This window comes from Epargyreus clarus, unplaced genomic scaffold (assembly GCF_041222505.1).
Source record: "Epargyreus clarus isolate Ecla_fem2 unplaced genomic scaffold, WU_Ecla_fem_2.2 ptg000003l, whole genome shotgun sequence".
Classification (NCBI taxonomy): domain Eukaryota; kingdom Metazoa; phylum Arthropoda; class Insecta; order Lepidoptera; family Hesperiidae; genus Epargyreus; species Epargyreus clarus.
Genome location: NW_027332211.1, coordinates 12,733,368 through 12,755,180, shown reverse-complemented (window position 1 = coordinate 12,755,180; position 21,813 = coordinate 12,733,368). Strand labels below are relative to the sequence as shown.

The window sequence follows — 21,813 nt, the reverse complement described above, 5'->3', positions numbered from 1 at the left end:
ATAATTTACAAATAAGCCGTTTGTGACTTCATTCAATTTCAAGGCGGCGAAGTATCTTTACTAATCTATGTATTTGTTCAGTAAGTAATATGTATAATGTATATTATAATAATTATATGACCTTTTTAAAATATGTTTCTGAAATAAATATTAAACATTTTTTATTATAAACGTACTTGTGTGTTGTGTATATCTTATTAATGTCACCTTATTATTAAAATCACTATTATCTTAAACAATAGGTAGACGGTGGGCATTCGATTTTTTAGTAAAACAAGAAAACTTTGGTAATACTTATACATGACACATTATATTCTTAAATATTAGTAATTAAGTAATATAAATAACATAAATTTTATCATTTGTATATATTTGTATGTTTCCTGTCGTTTAGAAAGGCCAGTTCCTGCCAGTAGAGAGCCCGAAGAAGCCAACCCTGAAATAAAAATATCACAAGATTATTATCTATATATTCATATTAAAATGTACTACAATTAAGTAATTTAGTCACAAGTTATAATATATTTATATATGTGTATTTATGTAATATATTTTTTTATTTTCGAGGGAAACCTTCGAATGGTACCCGGTGCCGTGGAAGCGACACAGAGTTATGTGGGATTCTTACCACACTAAAACCCCTCGGCGTTGCGTAGAGGGCCCCAGGATCTCCAAAGGAACGCAACCGGATAATAATTAAATAAACCGGAGTCCTCATAGCGCATCGCCCCGTCGTGCTCTGCCCAAATGAGCTTGGCGCTCGCCACACCGTCTGGTGTTTAAGACGGTATGCGACCATACCGCCGTCCTTCCCGGGGTTGCTGGCCGGGCGGTTCGAGCTCCGACTCTTGCCGCCCGCAACCCCAGAAGCCCCTTTTGGTCACCTCTTACGACAGGCAGCGGATACCGTAGTCCTATTCTGGTCCCAGAACTACAGGGACTGGCACAAAGATCCAAGGACTATATCTTGGTATAAGCGAAGATAATATTAATATTACTTACGCATTTTTGTTTAAGATGCTGTTGCCCATGTGAAGCGTAGCTGATCCGGTGCATCGGTTCGCCTGAGCCTCGTTTACATTAGCGCACTGCCTTCCTACCAAGTGGTTGGTACGAATAGTGGAGGCAAAGAGATGGTAGGAGCGGGTGTGCGAGCAGATAGAGGTTGCACAACCAGGTTGGCTGCTGCCACCGTTGGGGTAGAAGTCTACGTGACCGATTCTTGGCGAATTACTGCGGGTGTAGTAAGTGTGGATAATCTCCACGTACTGTCCTGCATTTTGACCAATAGCGTTGGCGTTGGTATACCACATAGGACTAACAGGATCCAATCCTAAAAAAAATGAATTACTTTTAATATATTATGGCAAGTTTTAGGACGCAGACGAAAATAATTTTAATGCTTAAAAATTGCGATTACAGATATTTCAGGTATTGCAAGCTTTTGATAAAAAAAAATAAGGTTAAGCACCTGTCACTCTCCTGGGTCTGCCGCCCGTGGCACGTCCGGCGTTGCCGGCAATCTGACCACCCAAACTGAAGCCAGTAAAGTGAACATTGTTCCAGTTGCCACCGGCTGTGCTGATCAACCAGGTAATGAAGTTGCCGACAGCGCGGCCAACATTCGGGGCCTGGTTAACTGCATTGATGTAGCTGGAGCTGGCGAGTCTCCTCCAGTCCACAACGATAACGTTAGCGTCCATGACAGCCAGCCAGGCAGAGGTAAGCATTGGGTTGATTTCGGAATTTCCATTGCCAGCGTATCCGTGAACAATAACTTTAAGCGGACGGGAGCCCAAGTAATTAGATGACCAAATCGTGTTAGCATTGCCGTGAGTTATAATTTGGGCACTGGTGGGGTTTCTCCTGTATTTGAAAAAATATTTAAAATTAATATAGTTGTAATTTTTATTTCTTTTCTGTTTTTCTATATAAAAGCCGCCCGCTTTTATAATTTGTAAGTATATTAATTAAACAATTACAGCCATTAAAATGTAAACTGAAGATTTTGTTTGTGACATTTGCTACTTAAGGTATTTTTATTTTATTTTAATTTAAGTATGTTATTTATCAATTGTTGAGATTGCGTGTATAATTAAGACAATAAATAAAAATATGCGAATAATTTTTATATTAAATTATTAATATAGGTATATGCAAACCTAGTGAACAGCCAGTATTGGTTGTCTGCAGGGTTTCTGGGGTCCCAATCGCCACTAGCGGGCTCGTGCAGATCTACGAGCAGGGGGTTGCCGTCGCCATCAGCAACCCACACGTAGCGGCTCTCGCCTTCCACATAGTGGCTGTTGTCTCCTGGTACCAGGGGAATAGCACCTCCAGCTACCACTGCGTAAAAAACAATACATTTTATAGCAATTTGCAGATATCAATCTCCAATGATATTTATTATGTAAGAATTAAAATATTATAAAAATAAATTTTGGAAAGTATTCGGATATATAACATATTTAAAGTTTCAAATAGTCATACTCGAACTAAAATACTTACAAGCCACCAGGGCGGCAAGAACCACTAGGAGTTTCATGACTAGGATTGCCACTTTTAGTAGCATCAAAATTGCTTTGCTATTTATGTGTGTGTTTATCAACGTATCGACATAATCGCAAAAAATGCGTCTCTTTAATTACTTAAAATAGATAACTCCTAATTGATTCGTATTTGATTAAAATTCTTGGATTTAAATTAATTTGTTTCATGATATGGAAATTCACATTTCTTTTTGGGAAAATGTTCTGAATAAAATAAAATTGAGTTTTGTCGGTAATAAACTAAAAATATCTCACATCTAATAGGTATTTACTTCAATTTTAATAAAATATTTTAAATAGAATTAATAGTCCTATTCGTAGACCTTGTCCAGAATGAGCGAATTCTCTTGTGCGTATTATGCGCGTACGAAAATTGGATGCAAGAAGGTTTTTCTAGTATCTCGATTTGCGCGTAATACGCGCATTTTTCGCGTGACTCTGAAGTCTGGCGAAGCGCACAATTTTTACGCGCGCATAAATTATCATAGATTAGTAAAGATGACTTCACTGCTAACAAGAAAATGTTACCAGTTTGGCAATTGAAATTGTCACTGTCATCTATTTTCGTGTTTGAAAAATATTAAAAAAATGTAGTTTTAGATCATTTACGAATGAAACGTTATTTCTCCGCACTCTTTCCTTCGATTACGTTTTTGTGCACATGTCGGCATTGTTTCGCGTAAATTACACCATGACAGCCATTAAATGGCTGACACGTTGTCAGCCGTTTAAGCCATTTAATGGCTTCCTTCAATTATAAGGCGGTGAGATATCAATACTTATCTATGGCGCGCATTATGAATTCACGCGATGATTGGGAGGCGATGTATTTACGCCCTGTACCCTTACCATGAGTTTTTACGTTTTGACAAATATAACTGTTTTGGTATTTGTTTACGGATTTGCCCATACAATTTCCAATCAGCGCCCCTAGCGGAATGTATCAGAACTATAGTGACAGTTACGTAACATTAAATGTCTGTGTCATGTAATTGACAAAATGTCGCTTTAAAGCCAGCTATTAAATTGGTTGACTATTATAGTCCGCGCCAAAATGCTAGTCTGCTCTGAAGTTGTTGCGAGCAGGTGTAGTTGTACAATTTGCTATGGCGACGCGATTCATTTCTATATACAGAGCGGACTAGCAGTTTTACGCGGATTATACCTCCGGTTCGGTAGTGTATGGCATCTTATATAAAAAACTGTAGATTTAGAGGCCTAAACTATAAACTGAGAGAACTTCCAAAAAACTGTAGATCTACAGTTAAAACTGTAGGGTTGGCAACCCTGTATTAGTAACCTATCAACGTCTTTATTAGTAGTATATCTATGTTGGTAGCGTAAACATTCTTTTGCTATTTATTACAAGGTTTATCTGGGTATCGACACAATCATTAAATGCGTCTCCATAATTTGAGATAATTTCTAATTGATAGCCTTAGGGATTTCGATTAGAAATACGAACTTCAATGTTTTTTATCTTATTTTATAATATAGGAGTAGCAGACGAGCATGTAGTCCACCTGATGGTAAGTGGCTACTGTCGTCCATGGACATCTGTAATCAATCCCAGATATGCGCCGCTACCTCTGAGGACTAAGCTGGAACGGCTCGGAAAAGTGAAGCTCTTGTATTGATGTACAATTTAATCATTATTTTAATAGGTAATACGAAAATAAGTATGCTTCATCAAAGTCTTATTACAATACATATACATTATACATTATTCATTAAAAGAAGACAAAACAAATTGAAAGTAGTAGACTTTTTATGTGATATGGATATACAAATACGTACTCTCCTATTTGTTCTCCATTGTATCTCACTTTATTATTATATGTTACTCCTATTATTCCTGTACAATTATTGTATTGTTATAAAAAATAAATTGACCTATTTTTAGATTGTAAAATAAAACAAAAACCGTTTGTAAATTACGCATCATAATGTATTTATTAAGATAATTTTTGTATCAGTGTGTATGATGTTTTCTGTCTTTTAGAAAGGCCAGTTCCTGGCAGTAGTAAGTCCGAAGAAACCAGTCCTGAAATAAAAATAACGTAATATAATATAATATTATATTGAAAAATGTTGTTCGGCAGTCAGTATCTACGAAAACCACGATTGCGTCGCAAAATTAACGCTAAAATATGCAAGCATTTCCTCCAGACATTGAGTATTATTAGTAAGTACGACATAGTTCATAACACATACGTAAATCTTAAAAAGTGTGACATTAGTACTCGTATTTCTTACCCAGACTTGTTTAAGAGGCTGTTGCCCATGTTGAGTCTACCCGCTCCGTTGCACCGGTTCCCTTGAGCTTCAGCTACGTTAGCACACTGTCTTCCTACCAAGTGGTTAGTACGAATAGTAGAGGCGAAGAGATGGTAGGAGCGAGAGTGCGAGCAGATAGAAGTCGTACAACCAGGCTGGTTGACACCACCATTGGGGTAGAAGTCTGCGTGGCCGATTCTTGGCGAATTATTTCTGGTGTAATGGGTGTGGATAATCTCCACATACCGTCCAGCGTTTTGGCCAATAGCGTTGGCATTATTGTACCACATAGGACTAACGGGATCCAATCCTAAAAAAATATATTTTATTAATATGTACAATGTGTATGGACTTTGGAAGCATATAATTTGTGTTCTTAAAAGTTCACTTATATTTATAGTGATATTTTAGTATTGAAAGCTATTATTTAAAAATTACAGTACCTGTCACTCTCCTGGGTCGGCCGCCCGTGGCACGTCCGGCGTTGCCGGCAATCTGACCGCCCAAACTGAAGCCAGTGAAGTGAACATTGTTCCAGTTGCCACCGGCTGTGTTGATCAACCAGGTAATGAAGTTGCCGACAGCGCGGCCAACATTCGGGGCTTGGTTAACGGCATTCATGTAGCTGGAACTAGCGAGTCTCCTCCAGTCGACAACGATGATGTTAGCGTCCATGACAGCAAGCCAGGCAGAGGTGAGCAAGCGGTTGATTTCGGAATTTCCATTGCCAGCGAATCCATGAACAATAACTTTAAGAGGCCGGGCGGCCGCGTAATTGGATGCCCATATGCTCGCAGCATTGTTGAGAGTTATAACTTGAGCATTGTTGGGATTTCTCCTGGAATCGTTAAAGTACATACACATTAATATATTCCCGGATAAAATATTATAATGTGTTAATATACTGTTCAAATGTGATCGCAGCCTATAACCTAAACTATATAGGCTTGTAGGTTTAACTATAATAATTTAGTAGTTTAGGAGGAGGATTGTATTTAATGTTTAAATTGTCCAGGTTGCTTGCATTATTTCGGAAATAAATAAATAGAGATAAATAAGAAATCCGAAACTATAAGGATTAGCGAAAAATTTCGAAAGGAGGGAAAAAGATATTTTAAAAAACTAATGGTGCAGTTTTAGTTTTTATCAAAATCGGCCTCGTAACTCCTTTCAGCATTTTTCGCAAATCCTTATAGTTTCGGATATAGCCCTGAAGGCCTATTTGGAAAATTCTCCCTCCATAAAAAAATTATTAAGCACCTAGTGAACAACCAATACTGGTTGTCTGCAGGATTCCTGGGGTCCCAATCGCCATCAGCGGGTTCGTGCAGATCTACCAGGATGGGGTTGCCTTCGCCGTCAGGAAGCCACACGTAGCGGCTCTCACCCTCCACATAGTGGCTGTTGTCTCCCGGCACCAAGGGAATGGCACCTCCAGCTACCACTGCGTAAATAACCATACACTTATTTAACAATTCATGCTGATAATTATTTGTTACAATTATTTGTTTCACATCCTATAAAAATGTAAGTACAGGAACACATCCATGAGGTAAATTTTTAATAGCTAAAAGTAGCTATTGAGAATGCATTGGTGAAAAACATCAGTTCACTTATAAAATTTAATCGGTAGTAAAAGCCTACGGTAGTCTTAAGTGGTTGCAACGAAATTTCTAAATTTTTATTTACTTAATTCTATTTTCTAGTAATTTTAAAAATATTTCCTGGCATATTAAAAAAAATTTAAAAATATATTATCTACAACGAACAAACGATTCTCTTTTTAATATTTGTCCAAAATGCAACACCATTTTTTTTTCTAAAAAACAACAGTAAACAAAATACAAAATTAACATCAATAGTTGAAACGTAGCAATTACAATTTATATTTTTTATTTTTTACAAATTGTTTAACCAAACCTAAAATACTTACAAGCCACCAGGGCGACAAGAACCACTAGTAGTTTCATGACAAGGACTGCCCGTTTTTGGTAGCATCAAAATGTTCATGCTATTTATTAGTTTGTTTATCTGCCTATCGACACAATCGTCAAAAATGTCATTTGTGACATGTATTTAGGGATGTCGACTAGAAATTAAATATTTTATTTTTTCATCACTTTTTTTATGGAACAAAATGTTATCATATACTCCTTGAACAAAAGTGGCGATTTTGCCCCTATAATTACCCCTCAGTTATTTTAACATGATGTGCAGAATATCAAGCCGCTCTAAACAAATCTTTTGTCATCTTTACATTATCAACTAGTGGTGCCCGCGGCTTCGCCCGCATTTTAAAGAAATAATATGACATACACAAAACGGAAAATTTGTACCTGCATTAGAATGACAGTGGTGCCATCTGTCGAATTGGTCTTACCAACTCCCAAACCCTCATGGGCTCTTAGACAACAACTTTGCTAAAGATCATCACTTGATCAAATGCATAGTTTCCGATTCTATAACTACTTACGAATTAAAAATTAATTAAAAAAACCTTTTCCCACGGACTAAATTGTGAATCTAAATCATTCTCAAGTCCCCTTGAACACACACAACAAATTTCATCAAAATCAGTTCAGTCGTTTAGGAGAAGTTCAGCGACATACACACGCACACAAGAAATATATATATAAAGAAGATATAGGTACTGCTCTTACGCACTAGCAGTTAACTGCAGGAGCAGTTTTTCGCAGGCCACCATTTAATCCTAATTTTGTGGTGGTTATGAGCGTACAATCACAAGCGGTTGCATATTAAACTGGAAAAGCGGCTAAGCGCGCGATTAGTGCGTAGGAGAGGTAATTCTTTGATTATTACAGTATTATATTCCTAGATACAAAGCTGCAATTTCCAATAAAGCCTTGGGAAACATAGAATTGTAGGTCAACTTGCATTTCAATGCAATGTTGTCTATCTGATTTTCTGGAGCTGCTCATTTCCATGGACTTATACATATAAGCAACTCCAAATCAAATCAAATCAAATCAAATCAAATCAAATCAAATCAAATAATCAAAGGTTATAATCTAAAGGCTATCACAGATGTGTTGCGGTGCTCATATTATTTAAGTTAGCAGGCATCAACACCCCTCTACAGCAATTTGAAACGCAAAAACTGATTTACGCTAGAAATACGTGTGGCTGTTGTACCTATCCCATCGCACTACATTTCTTCTAATATTTGTCAAATTAAAATCACGCGTTCAGTATTGTGAATTATGCTTTTTACTAAAGGAAATCAGCGTGACCAAAAAGGTTGTGTGTGTATTTTTATAAGCCCTCTCAAGCACTTCTCACTTTTCGCCCACCCTATAACTTCTTTTCTATGAAACCAGACGTGCACATTGAATATTAAAAGCTGATGTTAGATGTCCGTTTCCTATATTAAAACAATTATCGCCCTCTTTTAATTTTTTGTATTTTTAACAAATTATACAGTGTGTGTGAAGTCCACTAATATGACTTGTCGAGCGTTCACAGCTAAACCCTTTTAATGTTGAGAGAAAGCCCTTGTTCGACAATAATAACTTGACGAAGATGATTAAAACAATAGATATAAGAAAATATGTCAGGTACTTTAAAAAAAGATAATGATTGATGTATAGATTATTAACACATTTAATTAAAGATTATATTCTTGTCGATAAAGTAGTCAACAGTAGTGATTGATCTATATATATAAAAGCGAAAAGATACTCACGTTCAAAACGTATTAATCAAGGTTTTGCCGAAACTACTGAAGCTACAATCATGAAATTTGGAATATAGCTTCATTTTATAATGTAGATGCGCACTAAGAACGGATTTTTTGATATTCCATCGTTAAGGGGGTTAAATGGGTGTTGAAAGTTAGTATGAAAGTCCGTCAGTTTTAAAGCAAACTGGATGAAAATTGGTATTTAGCTTTCTGATTTAAAGTAATAAAAATCTAATCTAAGGGTTTTTTCAAAATCAACCCTGAAGGTGGTTCAATAGGGGTTGACAGCTTATTTTAAATTTTGCCATTGTGAAAGCCAGCACTATGAAAGTTAGCCAATGCTTTACTGGTTAGATATAATGGAATTATAGTTCTACCGTTTTTGGAAAATCAACCCCTATGTGGGTTAAATAAGGGTTGTAAGTTTGTATGGAATTCCCCCAGTTTTATGTAAACTCTATGAAAATCGGTATTTGGGATTTCGATTAAAAATAATTAAATATCTATTTCACCATTTTTGGAAAATCAACCCTTAAGGTGGTAAAATAGGGGTTGACAGCTTATATACGGGAATCTTTTAGGTTCGAACTTAGAATCGTGAAATTTCAGATAACGTCTATTCAGACAAATACACGACAACGTGGACGGGTGCACATTTTATATATGATAATGCGTAAGTTTATTCAAATTGGCCTACATTTTGGTATACTGATTAGGTACGTCGCAACTACTTTGGACACACTGCGTGCCAACATTTGGACCTGCCGTGGGGTATGGTTATGGTTATGCGTGGATTAGTGATGGTGATGTGATAGACACATAGATCTTGGATTAAAATTTTGGGCTAGAACAGGGCTACAGTATCCACTGCCTGTCGTACGAGACTAAAAGGGGACTTCTGGAGTTGCGGGTGGTAAGAATGAGAGCTCTAATCGCCCAGCCAGAGATCCTGGAAAGAACCACTGTATGTAAGACCCCATATAACATGGACGGTTCCTATGGAATAGTGTAAATAATAATTATTGTATCCTAAATGAAACTTATATTTTAAAGAAAGTTTCATTACAGTCCACTAATTAGAGTTTTAGTGTATGTTTCTGAAGAAAGCTTGACAAATTTAGGTACACAGTGACGAAAAAAAAAGCTTTTATTAATTAAATATTAATGCTACTTTACTTTATCGTTAAAATTGTTAAAGGTACAAATTTACGATTACAGTTATTTGTATGTCATATCATATATTTTTACGCGGGCGAAGCCGCGGGTTCTGCTAGTATAATATATAACTATTAGTCTTTTATTGCCTTAGTGATATGTTAATTTTAGTTAGGTACGTACATTTATATAAATTAATTAGTAGTTGCTAGAGCTTGTCGTGGTTCAATTCCATAGGCAACACCGCAACATCTAAGTCTGGTTTGAAGAGAACGGTAATGGAGACATAATATATGTAAAGTAACATACACGAAATATTCCAACTTAGTCTTCACGGTTCTCTGGCTGATCTCCCTAGTAGGACTACATCCTCGTTTGCTACTTGTATTGCAAGAACTACTCCACGCTAGAAAGGCGAGCGGTGGTACCTTTCCGATCGTATCCTATTGGTTCTATCCACAGACCTGTATTTGTTTAGATATAAGTCTGTAGTTCTATCCTACTACCATACAACATACTCCCAAGTGAAAGAATAAGACTATTTCTTGATCCAATTTAAACTTTTATCATTCCCGCGCCAAATACAACTCGAACGTCAAGAGTGTTTTTTTTTTCTTTTTTATGCTAACACTTAAGTACAACCAACCAGTGACTCCAATATAAATGGGAAGTTATTATTTTTTGAAAATATATGAAAATAACAGAAAATTAATTTAAAACAATACGATAATAAAATAATTTCAATATATTTCTAAAACATGATTCTTCGATTACGCAATACGCATTCTGTATTATTATAGTGTAACCAAGAATAAAATGTACCTACTATTTCAACCGTAGTTTTTACCATAATTAAGATATTATTTATTTTAAGGTTTCTCTCCTTGAATGTAATGAATGTCAAAAAGAAGTATATAAATATGTATATTTACACAGGATTTAGATAAATTTGGTAAATAATTACTGATAATGGATTAGGAAACATAATAAGTGTTAAATATAATAATTGCATTACGTACATAAGCATGTTTTTTCTTGTGATATACTTTTTAATAAAGAATGCGGCGCCACCTCATTTTCAATATGAAGCTTAATTTTTTTTTTTAATAATGAATATATTTTATTATAACCCATGTGCCGCTAGCTGCCTTGTATGCGCATTTATGTATATTATATTAGTCTCTTTGGAATGCTCTACAACCCATACGGCTTGATGGATTTTGATATATTAGGTGTCGTTGGATTCGCTTATCTATAACTAATATGGAAGTGACTAAATTACTTCCTTTGCTAGTTTTTTTATAATTATTACTACACAGTATTAGTATTAATGCGATTGAGTGTTCCCTGAGTGTTCCTAGACCAAGCAGTCAACCATAAAAAATTGAAATTGTGTTCTGAGAACTTGCATCAAATTCTTCGATTGGCTATTTATTTAATAAATATGGTGCTTCCCTACTAAACAAATATGTTGTTCACTTGTTGCGTATACCTAAGATGTTTACTATTTCTCTTTCTAAGTTAGTGTTGGAATATCTGTTTGGAATCTTAGTAATACAATGGATTTTCGATCACGATGTAAATCTGATACCTGTGCTATTGTGTTATGAATTCTTGATGTTAAGGTACAATCAGGACAACTGGATTGAAATAAATGAATGTCCCACAACTTATAGACTATGATCGTATCTTATTTGCCGCATCTTCACGTTAAAACACTCCTACTATTAGTATAGAGAAAAAATCTATAAAAAACTACTTAAGCACATAAAGTACAATATTTTGATTAGATTCGTCGGAAAGTTTTCAGATTTAAGATTTACTATAAGTTATATTTTGTTCCTTGTTAAAAGCTTTTTGAAATTGTAATACAGTGAAATCATATTTTTCTATTCTATGTATTTGATGAAAGACGTTTCAATCTTCACTAAGTTCGAGTAAGATATTTTAAACTTCAATGTTTATCCTTTTTTGGTACTTTTCTTCTTCTCTGTAGACTAATAATATTCTTAAACTATTTAATACTTATGTTTACCCGGGTTATATCTTAGATTGATTGATTGATCACGGATCACGGATTGATTGATCTTAGATGTCTTATTTTATTATAGAGAGGAATAAAAAGCATAGTGTATCATTTCGGGCAAGACCTACTTTTAATGACGCAAAAGTATCTAGGTATTAATTATTGATTTCTCAAACGCACTTTCTACTCTACAAAATGTTGGTTCGTTGTAAATTAAAAATAGCACTAAAATAAAAGTAAATATGTGCAGTGTACTCTTTTGCATTATCGATATTTGAAGCTTTAATCAAGTATATACAAGTTTATATTAATCTTGAGATAGCGAAAACGAATTAGAAGATAAAAAATGTACATATCCTGTTTTAATCTCGTGAATTTTCGCACGTTGTAGATATCATCTTTGTATTTTCGGTGTACTAATAATACCTACTTGACGTATTTTGATGTATTTTTAGATATACTAATCCATGGTACAAGACTGTTTACATTCGTATGAATAAACGTGTGTAAAAGAAAGGTTATTGCTATTTTTAACCGACTTCTTAGTAAATTAATATTACTAATTATATATTTTATTATAATAATAATTAATCTAATGGTTCTAGCCCTATACCTCTACGAAGAGGCGGTGAAGCCTCTTCGTATAGGTATAGGGCTAGAATCACGCAATTTTGTTTTTCAAGCTCGCGGGTACAAAATATGCATAATCATTATATTTAACGATGTAAACGTCACTAAGCCTTAATGACTAAGGGTTTTTTTGAAGTATATCCATAATCCATTAAGTAGGTATGCTTAAAGGTGGTAGAACTTTTTTTGTTCAAATTCGGTACCTATCGATCTAATCCCTTATGTATATTCGACGATTTTTAATGATTCCAAAGATTTTCCAATGGTTCCAATGGTTACCTAAGATTTTTAGAAGACCCAATTTTTAGTCTAAAGTTCAGAAATTCAACCAGATTGTTAACCCTACGATCATGACTTCTTTCTCAAACTGGTTAAATAGTAGAGCGTTCATCCCACTATTTTAAACAGCCCTTGTTAAAATAAAACAAAAATCTAATCACCAAATTTAAAACTATTTAAAAAAAACTTTGCTTGTATTTTTTTCTAGAAACAGTTTTAAAAACTGCTTTATTTAAAGAGAATATACTCTATATTTCGGATGTCTTCTATACTCGGATTGTCCTAGGGGATCATATTTATATAATTACTAGCTAAGCCGGCAAACGTTGTGTTGCCATATAAATAAAAAAAATGTTAAGGGTGAACAACCCTTATCACTTACGGGTTTGAAAAATAGATAGAATATTTGAAACTGCGATGGTAGCGAAGTCTGTCGAATCCAATGTAAAACATTCCAAAATCAACAACTACTTAAGAATTAAAAATTAATTAAAAAAACCTTTTCCCACGGACTAAATTGTGAATCTAAACCATTCTCAGGTCCCCTTGAACACACACAACAAATTTTATCAAAATCAGTCCAGTCGTTTAGGAGGAGTTCAGTGACATACACACGCACATAAGAAATATATATATAAAGATATGCCTACTTCAATAGGTAGTCCAAGTGCAAATAAACACAAATTTTACTTTATGGTCGATATCAAAAAAAATAAGACACATTTTATTAAGTCAAAACTTGAGGGAACTGGTTTTTTCAATAAAAACAGTAGATAACTCATTTTATTTGACGTGTTCTGCGGTGAAGCATGCATCGATTAAACATAAATGAAGTTATTGGATGTCTATACCGTAAAACTGATAAAAGATAAGTACCGAAGGTGAGTATTTAAGTAAGCCGGTAATAACCGGAATGTACCTACTGTTTTATGTACCTGGAATGTACCTAGATTTTGCTCGCGACTTCTTTCGCATGTAGTATTTAGCTCTATCATCTACGAGTATAATGGCTAAATTTAAATTTTCTAAAACTTAAGAAAATTATAAGAAACGTCGTGGATTTCATCGTAAATCCCCTCTCTTTTCCCGTCCCATGACATCATGTACCCTCCCATCACATTACATTATATTCTATCACGTTACATCAAATGACGTTATATTTATATTTAACACAAAATCAGTTGCACGCCTAGTATTAACATGAGTTTAGTCGGACTCATAACTTTTAACAGCTGTGACGAAATTCGAAGTATCTTGCGTCGTACATACCTGGACGTCGTGGACATTACTAAAATATAGGTAATCATTGGTCGTTTTGACTAATATCTAGCGTATATTATTATGACTGCGCATACTACCTAGAGGGATCTCGTTGAATCTAGGAAAGAGTTATTTATGACGGGTGTACTTAGGCCGGGCAATGTCAAATACTACCAAGTTTTTTAAATGCATTAACAAGTTTCATGATTTGAGAACAAATAGACAATCCGATAAGAATTGGAAAAAATAATTTAGTGCTACAAATATACTAATCAAAATAATCGGTATTTTTTTATATCCTTAGCCTTTTTTTTTTGTTTACGAGGGGGAAACCTTCAAAAGGTACCCGGCGCCGTGGGAGCGACACAGGGTTATGTGGGATTTTTACCGCACTAAAACCCCCCGGTGGCCGTCCTTGGCGCTGCGAAGAGGGCTCCGGGATCTCCAAAGGAACGCACCGGAGTCCTCTTAGCGCGTTGCCCCGTCGGGCTCTGCCCAGGTGAGCTTGACGCTCGCCACACCGTCTGGTGCGTACGAGGGTATGCGACCACACATACCGCCGCCCTTCCCGGGGTCGCTTACCGGGCGGTTCGAGCTACCCACTCTTGCCGCCCGCAACCCCAGAAGCCCCCTTTTAGTCGCCTCTTACGACAGGCAGGGGATACCGTAGCCCTATTCTGCTCCCGAAACAACAGGGACTATATCCTCAGCCTATAGGCAAAACTCAGAAACAATTTTATAATTGTCTAATTATTTAATTAAGAGAGCTGTTAAAAATCATTAACATAATAAATGTAGGTACCTAATATACATAAAACTTTACTTGCCTACTAAGTAAAGATCCTCCTAACAAGAAAATGTACCCAGTTTTGAGAATTGAAATAGTTGCGTAATAAAGTTTTGCCACGTCTCCGTGCTAAAATGTCCCTAAAATATTTGAAAGAATTATTTATTTATTATGTAAATTACGCAGTATTCGTTATTTATTCGTAAATGTTCTCTAAAAATGTTTTTATTTGTCAAGAATTCAAAAAATAACTTACTAATAGGCCGTTAGTGGCTTCATTCATTTAATTTGCCATTTTAGTCACAATTCATTTAGTACAAAGATAATTTAACATCAGCTAGAGTTGTAAATCTGTGGCAATCTGTGCAATCTGCGCCATCTGTGTTAATTTTAAAGATGTTATACCATATCTATTTCCAGGTTCGATGGTTAGATCTAAGCTCTACATTACGAAGTTTACCTGTTTCCAAAAAGGACGAAGTACTCATTTATACCGATATTTCTAAAAACAAAAAATGTTATAATGTTGTATTGTTTTCAGTGGGATATTTCAATAATCATTTTTGTTTGACTAGCGCCTGAGAAAATACGAGTATTATTTATTCTATAGTGAGTAATTATGTTGTTGCGTAGCGCGTGTATCGGTAATTAACAAATTAATGATTACTACGACAAATTGAATTGCTTTCTAGTTTTAGCGCCTGGAAAGACTCTAATTGCAATAAATATTATTTAGGTTTTTTTTTAACTCAACAAGTTTTGTTATAGGAACACGTATATATTTTTTTATATAGGTATAATTAATGTGTTTTTTACAGAACGCGTTGAGTTGCCAATATTTCAGGGGAATCCGTTAGAGACAAAGTTTCTTAATCTTTATTGTAAAGTTACAATAATTACTTAATAAATTCATGTGTGATTTCGATACTTGCGGAATAGAAAGAAACAGAGAAAGATATTGAGAGACAAAGGAAAGGTGGTAATATCTTTCTTTACCATGCAATTTTTATTGACAATTGAGAAAGCATAATGAATGTCGCGTAAACATAATTTGTTCCAAACTACATTAATTATATTAACAAACACGATTTAATTTTACCTAATAATAATTATAATAATAAGCATTTATTTATCTTTAACCTAACCTAGATACATATAACAAAAAGTTTAGTAATAAAAACTAGAAATAAAAAAATATTAAGTTAAAGCCCCTTTGCAGATATAGTCCTCCAGACGTCCCCATTTTCCTCTATCTTTCGCTTTTTTTATCCAGTCTGTGCCCGCTATTTTCCTTATTTTATCTGTCCAGCATTCTGCAGGGCGTCTCCTTCCTCTTCTTTTGACCGGACCCTTCGAAATTGTAATCTTAGTTCATCTATCCTCCATCATACGGGCTATGTGTCCTGCCTATTTCCACTTTAAACATAGTGCGTGTTGTTGTGCATATTTCATTTTTATGCTTCGAATATCTTTGCTTTTGCGTTTATCACTAAGTTTAACATTTAGGATGCTTCTCTCCATGGCACGTTGGCAAGATCGTACTTTACTTTTCGTTGCTTTGTTAAAAATCCAGGTATGGGCACCGTATCCATTATTTTTCTTTTTAGCTTCAGACATAAATTTGATTTAAATATTTCTTTTACGCTCCAATACTTCTTTCATGTAAGGGTAATTCTTCGATTTACCTAATAATAAAATTACCTAAAATGGTATAGCGACTAACAGTTATTATAATTGTAATAATATTTTTAAAGAAGGAGTGTGCATTAATAATTTTACTCTCTCTTATTTTATAACGAAACGCGTGTCCGGTAGTAGAGCTGTAATTATTGATAAGCTCTTGATTGGAAAACAGTATCAGTTTAGATAATGATCTGATAATGATAAGTGAAGGTGGTAGAACCCTTTGTGGTTCGACGCCGTCGGCACCACCTCCACACCTACTTCTACCTAATAACAGCAGTATTAGGCGCTGCTGTGTTCCGGTTTGAAGGGTGTGGTAAGGGAGACAGACTTTTCCGAGGCGTTCCAGCTTAGTCCTCAGGGGTAGCGACACATCTGTGGCCGACCTCAGGTAGGAATATCTAATCCTATCTGGGGTTGATTACAGATGTCCATGTGCATCAGTAGCCACTAACCATCAGGTGGACTGCATGCTCGTCTGCTACTCCTATACCTCCTTACTTTAGGCTCAAGTTTTAAGGAATTATGTTAGGCTTTGTATGTTCAAACTATGCACGCGGGATTGCATGCAAGTATTTTTCTAATAATAGTTCTTAATAATTGAATACCTACACTCACTATCATTCATCATCTGTCACTGCTACAATAAGTGTTTTCATACCTCTTTTCCATAATAAGTAATATACTTTTAAACTTTATTATCTTCTAAAGAAGAAATAATAGTTGGACGTATTTATCGTATGTATCATTTTCCGAGCAATAAACGTTTTCAAATCAAATCAAATAAGTTCATTGTGGAACATAGGTTTAAAAACAAAGGTGTACATTGGGTAATTGTCCGCCATATTCCGGCCTCATGGGCATACGATTTGCACGTTGAAGGATTTATGAGAAAGCATAATTTAGGGACATACGAACTAACATAATTATTATTTATCATCTCTTAATGCATATTGACTCTTGTGACCACAACAGAGTTATTAAAAGTAAAAATAAGAAACCAGTATACGTGTGCCTTAAGTGTTTAATTGAGATAGCCAAGTGATAGTTTTCAGTAGTTTAAAACGGCCAAGTGCGTCCAGTGAGAAGCCCGTACAGACCGGTCCTAAAAATAAATAAAACAATTAAAAAAGAAGCCCTTGTAAGTTCTGCAATATCCTAATGAAATATCTTATTGAAAATTCTAGTGAAACCTTTCCAGACCTAAGAAGCATAAGGGCCGACATCAAAATTCGACCAAATTTATTTGTCAAATCAGCAAAATTGAGTAGGTACTACTAGCTGACCCGGCAAACTTTGTACCGCCTCAAAATCTATTTATCAAATATATTTCATATGAAATATAGCCTATGTTACTCGTAGATGATGTAGCTTTCGAATGGAGAAAGACTTTTTAAAATCGGTCCAGTAGTTTTTCAGCCTACTCATTACAACCAAACAAACAAACAAAGTTTTCCTCTTTATAATATTAGTGTAGATAATATGCTATTTCTATGGCATAGGAGTTCTTTCTTTATGAATTCTTAATAGTAGTTTAGAAATGTATAAAGGCGGTTATAGTGAATTTACAAACTTCTTTGTAGATTTAAATTTTAAAATAATTGCACTAATACAGATATAATAGAATGAATATAGAGGATGTCATTACAGAAATGTAATTACTGAAATATATGTTTGGTTAGGTTAGGTTAGGTTCGGTTATTACGCTTACTTATATAAAATAACATTTTCGCTACGATATTATGGAGAATTTGCTTTTCGCTCTTTTTAAAACTAGTGATTTCACATATCGGCCTTTATGCTTCTCAGGTCGAGCCTTAAACATTTTTCTTTGTGTTTTTTATTAAAATGTAAAACATACCCTCGCTTGCCAATGATACTGTTGCCCATGTTGAGTGTAGCTCCGGTGCATGAAGAAAGTTCCGCCTCCCAAATATTGCCACAGCGTCTGCCGACATGCCGGTTGAACTGGACGGTGGATGCAAAGAGTTCCGTGGCTCTTCCGTGAGAACAAGTACTGATTAAGCAACCAGGCTGGGGATTCCTGCCGCCATTAGGGTAGAAGTCCGCGTCAGAAATGGGGTCGAAGATACCGAGTAAGCGACCATCGGTGTGGATGGATTCAACGTATATGCCAGAGTTGCGGTTCAAGGCGTTCGCGTTGCCGCCCCATTGAGGTCCGGCGGGGTCCAAACCTTTAATACAAAAAAATCTTTTAACATCTTCACCTAATAACAACAGTTAAATTTCCATAACCAGGCAGAGAGTGACAGAGAAAAGATAGGTTCTTCTAAATAGCAAATTTAGGTTTTTTTAAAGTCTCTGCTAAGGGAGATGCGTTGCATTGATGCATTTGCAAGGGGGAGGCATTTCAACTCTCCGGACTGTAGTAGCTACATAAAGCAGGTGGAGTGCATGTTTGTTTACTACTTATATATTTAAAAAATCTTACCAGTAACTCTAGCAGGACGGCCACCGGCTGTGCGTCCGGCGTTACCCACTACGTGCGCTCCCAGACTGAAGCCTACTAAGTGGACCTGGTTCCAGTTCCCACCAGCAGTGTTGATGAGCCAGATGAGGAAGTTACCAAGGTGCTGGCCCACACTAGGCACACCGGCCACGGCAGTGTTATAGCTGCTGCCAGCTAGAGCACGCCAGTCAACGACAATGACGTTAGCATCAAGAACAGCGAGGAACGCTGCTGTGATTTGAGGGTTCATCGCAGTGTTTCCATTATTGTTCCATCCGTGAACGATGACCTTAAGAGGCCGGGCAGCGCGGTATTGGGAGTTCCAGATAGTATTGGCATTGCCGTGCACAATTACTTGAGCGCTGGTAGGGTTGTTTCTGAAAACAAACTTCTTGGTACAATACTTGTAATGATGATAATGAGAAACTTTCTGAAATTGTAATATGTGTTTGGGGATAAAAGATGAATACGAACACTATAATAGAGCTTTATCAGAGACCACGAAAATATACGAAGTAAAACATAAAATGTAGGATCCGCCGAAAGTAAATAAGTCTTCATAATTTAATTTTAATTTTGAATACAGGATTATTACTTTAAAAAATTAAGTACCTAGTGAACAGCCAGTATTGGTTGTTAGCACCATTTCTGCTGTTTAGAACAGCTTCGTCAACTGGCTCATGTAAATCAACTAGATGGGGTACTCCTTCACCATCAGGCATCCAAATATAGCGGCTTTCGCCCTCTACATAGTGGCTATTATCCCCTGGGATTAAGGGAATAGCACTACCAGCGCATACTGTAAATAAAATAAATTATAATTTAAATATATTGACTGCAACCCTGTAATAAAATATAATTTTATGATTCACTATAATATACCCGACTATAAAATTCCTCTCAACTGGGGGAGGCCTGAGACATCTACCACTACCTTGCTTGTAAATTGGTGGAGGAAGTACGGGTAATGGACAACGCATGTCGGATGGTTTCAATGCGCCCGTAAGGCCCATGACAGCGTTGACGACTACTATTTAATGGTTACAATCAAGACTGACGGCTTTCGAAGCAAAAAAGGTTTAAAAAAAATGTTAACATTCAACTTCGAACCACGCTTGATGCTGCTTAACATTGTTGATCAGGTAAGTTCTATAATTATAGGCTGCGGGCTACGTCCGTGTCAAACATTGTTATTAAGGACGACAAAATCAAAAATTACAAAGTAAATACTCACAAGCTACTAGACAAAGTAACGCAACCAAGTGCTTCATTGTTAGAGCCCGAATCTCAGTGTTCAGTTGGTGATATATGGGTTCTATTTATTGTATTGTTTTATCAACGGAGTCTGCTTTTATCTCAATCTAAAACTAAATCCGTAGATTAAAATTATTTTTTTCTGGGTGGTAATTACATCGTATAAGTACCACTTATCTTGATCTCTATGAGGCAAGGAGTACCTACAAGTGTGTAAATACTAAACGGATCTCAACTGTACCTTATATGGAAACTGGTATTGTAAAAGTTTACCGGGAGTTCCTGTATGAACGGGTAATAAAAATAACGATGGTCTATGATACGTCTCTATACTTAAGGAAATGATTACTTTTTTTGGATTTTTAATAATGATTATATTTATTTACTCAGCATTGACCATACAGTTCTCGTACAAAAAAGCCAACTTAATGTTAAATAGCATTTTGTATTAGCAGAAATGTAAAAAAAAATGCCAAAGAAAGAGGAAAAAAGAGATAGGTATGGAGAAAGAAAGGCACTAACGACAAGTCAATAAAGAAATTACTAAAAATAATGAATTCGTAGACAAAATTAATTATATTATTACAAAATCATCATAACCTATGTCCTATTTATTATATATTTTAATTAAAATAATCATGCATAGAATATACATAGTTACGAAAAGTATGGTGAGACTCTGGTTGACACCACCGATGTGCCAATTTCTGCTTTAAAATTAGACAAATAAAGCAAACTAAGTGTCCTCAGTGGTAGTAACGTATCGATGGGCGACTTCAAATACGAATTCATTTCTGTTTGACACAGAACACACCAGTGGCCAATTACTGCTAAATAAACCGAATTTAGTTTAATACAATTTTGAATAACTTGATATAAAATAATAATAAATAAGTGCTATAAATATGTAATTGGTATATAAGTAAACTTCAAATTAATGTTTAATAGTTCACTATCCAGGTAACATCGCGTGTACAAGTTAATCTTAGCACGGAAATTACGTGATCGTAAAATCACAATGCAAGATATATGACGTCACATTATTAATTACTATACTTTCATTGATCCAAAAAATTAAAAGCAAATTAATCTGATTTTATCGCGAAAACTGACAGATTAGTTGTTTTAGCTTTATTGATTGCGGAAATCATATACCACAGGTGGTGATAACTAAGCAGATAGGTCCATATTGACATTGGGGCCATTTTCTCGTCATCAACCCACTTGTGTTCCGCGAATTATTGCGATGATATGCGATTATAAAAAAACTAACAAGCATGGACATCTGTAACTGAATCCATACCGAAGGGATATTCTACGAGAACGCGATCCTAGTTCCGTGTCACACCTGAGGACTAAGATGGCCGCCTCTTATATAACACCTCTAGAAGAACTGAAGAACTGCTTAACGCTACAAATAGACGTGGTGGTGTTACTTTCTCGATCGAACGATATTAATTTAACCACCTTTTATACCTTCAAATCATAGATAAGTATAGATCTCACAACCTTGTAATTGAAGGAAGCCATTAAATGACTTAAACGACTGACACCTCTGTCGGCCGTTTAATGGCTGTCATGCTGTAATTTACGCGCAACAATGCCGATATGCCGTTAAGACACGAAATCGAAGAAAAAGTGCGAAGAAATATCGTTTCATTCGTAAATGATCTAAAAACTACATTTTTTAATATTTTTCAAACACAAAAAAAAGATGACAGTGACAATTGTCAAAAGGTTACA

At 35.5% G+C, this 21,813-nt stretch overlaps 3 protein-coding genes across 3 annotated transcripts; all 3 read right to left on the bottom strand.

Moving 5' to 3' along the window:
* Window positions 1-302: 302 nt before the first annotated feature.
* Window positions 303-2,548, bottom strand: LOC140749044 (pancreatic lipase-related protein 2-like). The gene is made up of 5 exons (XM_073082059.1): window positions 2,509-2,548; window positions 2,163-2,346; window positions 1,472-1,866; window positions 1,003-1,333; window positions 303-436 (listed from the first exon to the last, which is right to left on the bottom strand). Exons 1-5 carry the CDS (start codon window positions 2,543-2,545, stop codon window positions 391-393), a joined length of 993 nt encoding a protein of 330 aa, XP_072938160.1. The 5' UTR covers window positions 2,546-2,548; the 3' UTR covers window positions 303-390.
* A 1,932-nt stretch (window positions 2,549-4,480) lies between these two features.
* Window positions 4,481-6,867, bottom strand: LOC140749037 (pancreatic lipase-related protein 2-like). Its single transcript, XM_073082046.1, has 5 exons — window positions 6,760-6,867; window positions 6,087-6,270; window positions 5,270-5,664; window positions 4,806-5,136; window positions 4,481-4,593 (listed from the first exon to the last, which is right to left on the bottom strand). The coding sequence occupies exons 1-5, from the start codon at window positions 6,794-6,796 to the stop codon at window positions 4,548-4,550; spliced, it is 993 nt and encodes a 330-aa protein (XP_072938147.1). The 5' UTR covers window positions 6,797-6,867; the 3' UTR covers window positions 4,481-4,547.
* A 10,538-nt stretch (window positions 6,868-17,405) lies between these two features.
* Window positions 17,406-20,275, bottom strand: LOC140748282 (phospholipase A1 member A-like). The gene is made up of 5 exons (XM_073081074.1): window positions 20,051-20,275; window positions 19,429-19,615; window positions 18,799-19,193; window positions 18,208-18,541; window positions 17,406-17,451 (listed from the first exon to the last, which is right to left on the bottom strand). The coding sequence occupies exons 1-5, from the start codon at window positions 20,085-20,087 to the stop codon at window positions 17,406-17,408; spliced, it is 999 nt and encodes a 332-aa protein (XP_072937175.1). The 5' UTR covers window positions 20,088-20,275.
* Between the last annotated feature and the right edge of the window lie 1,538 nt (window positions 20,276-21,813).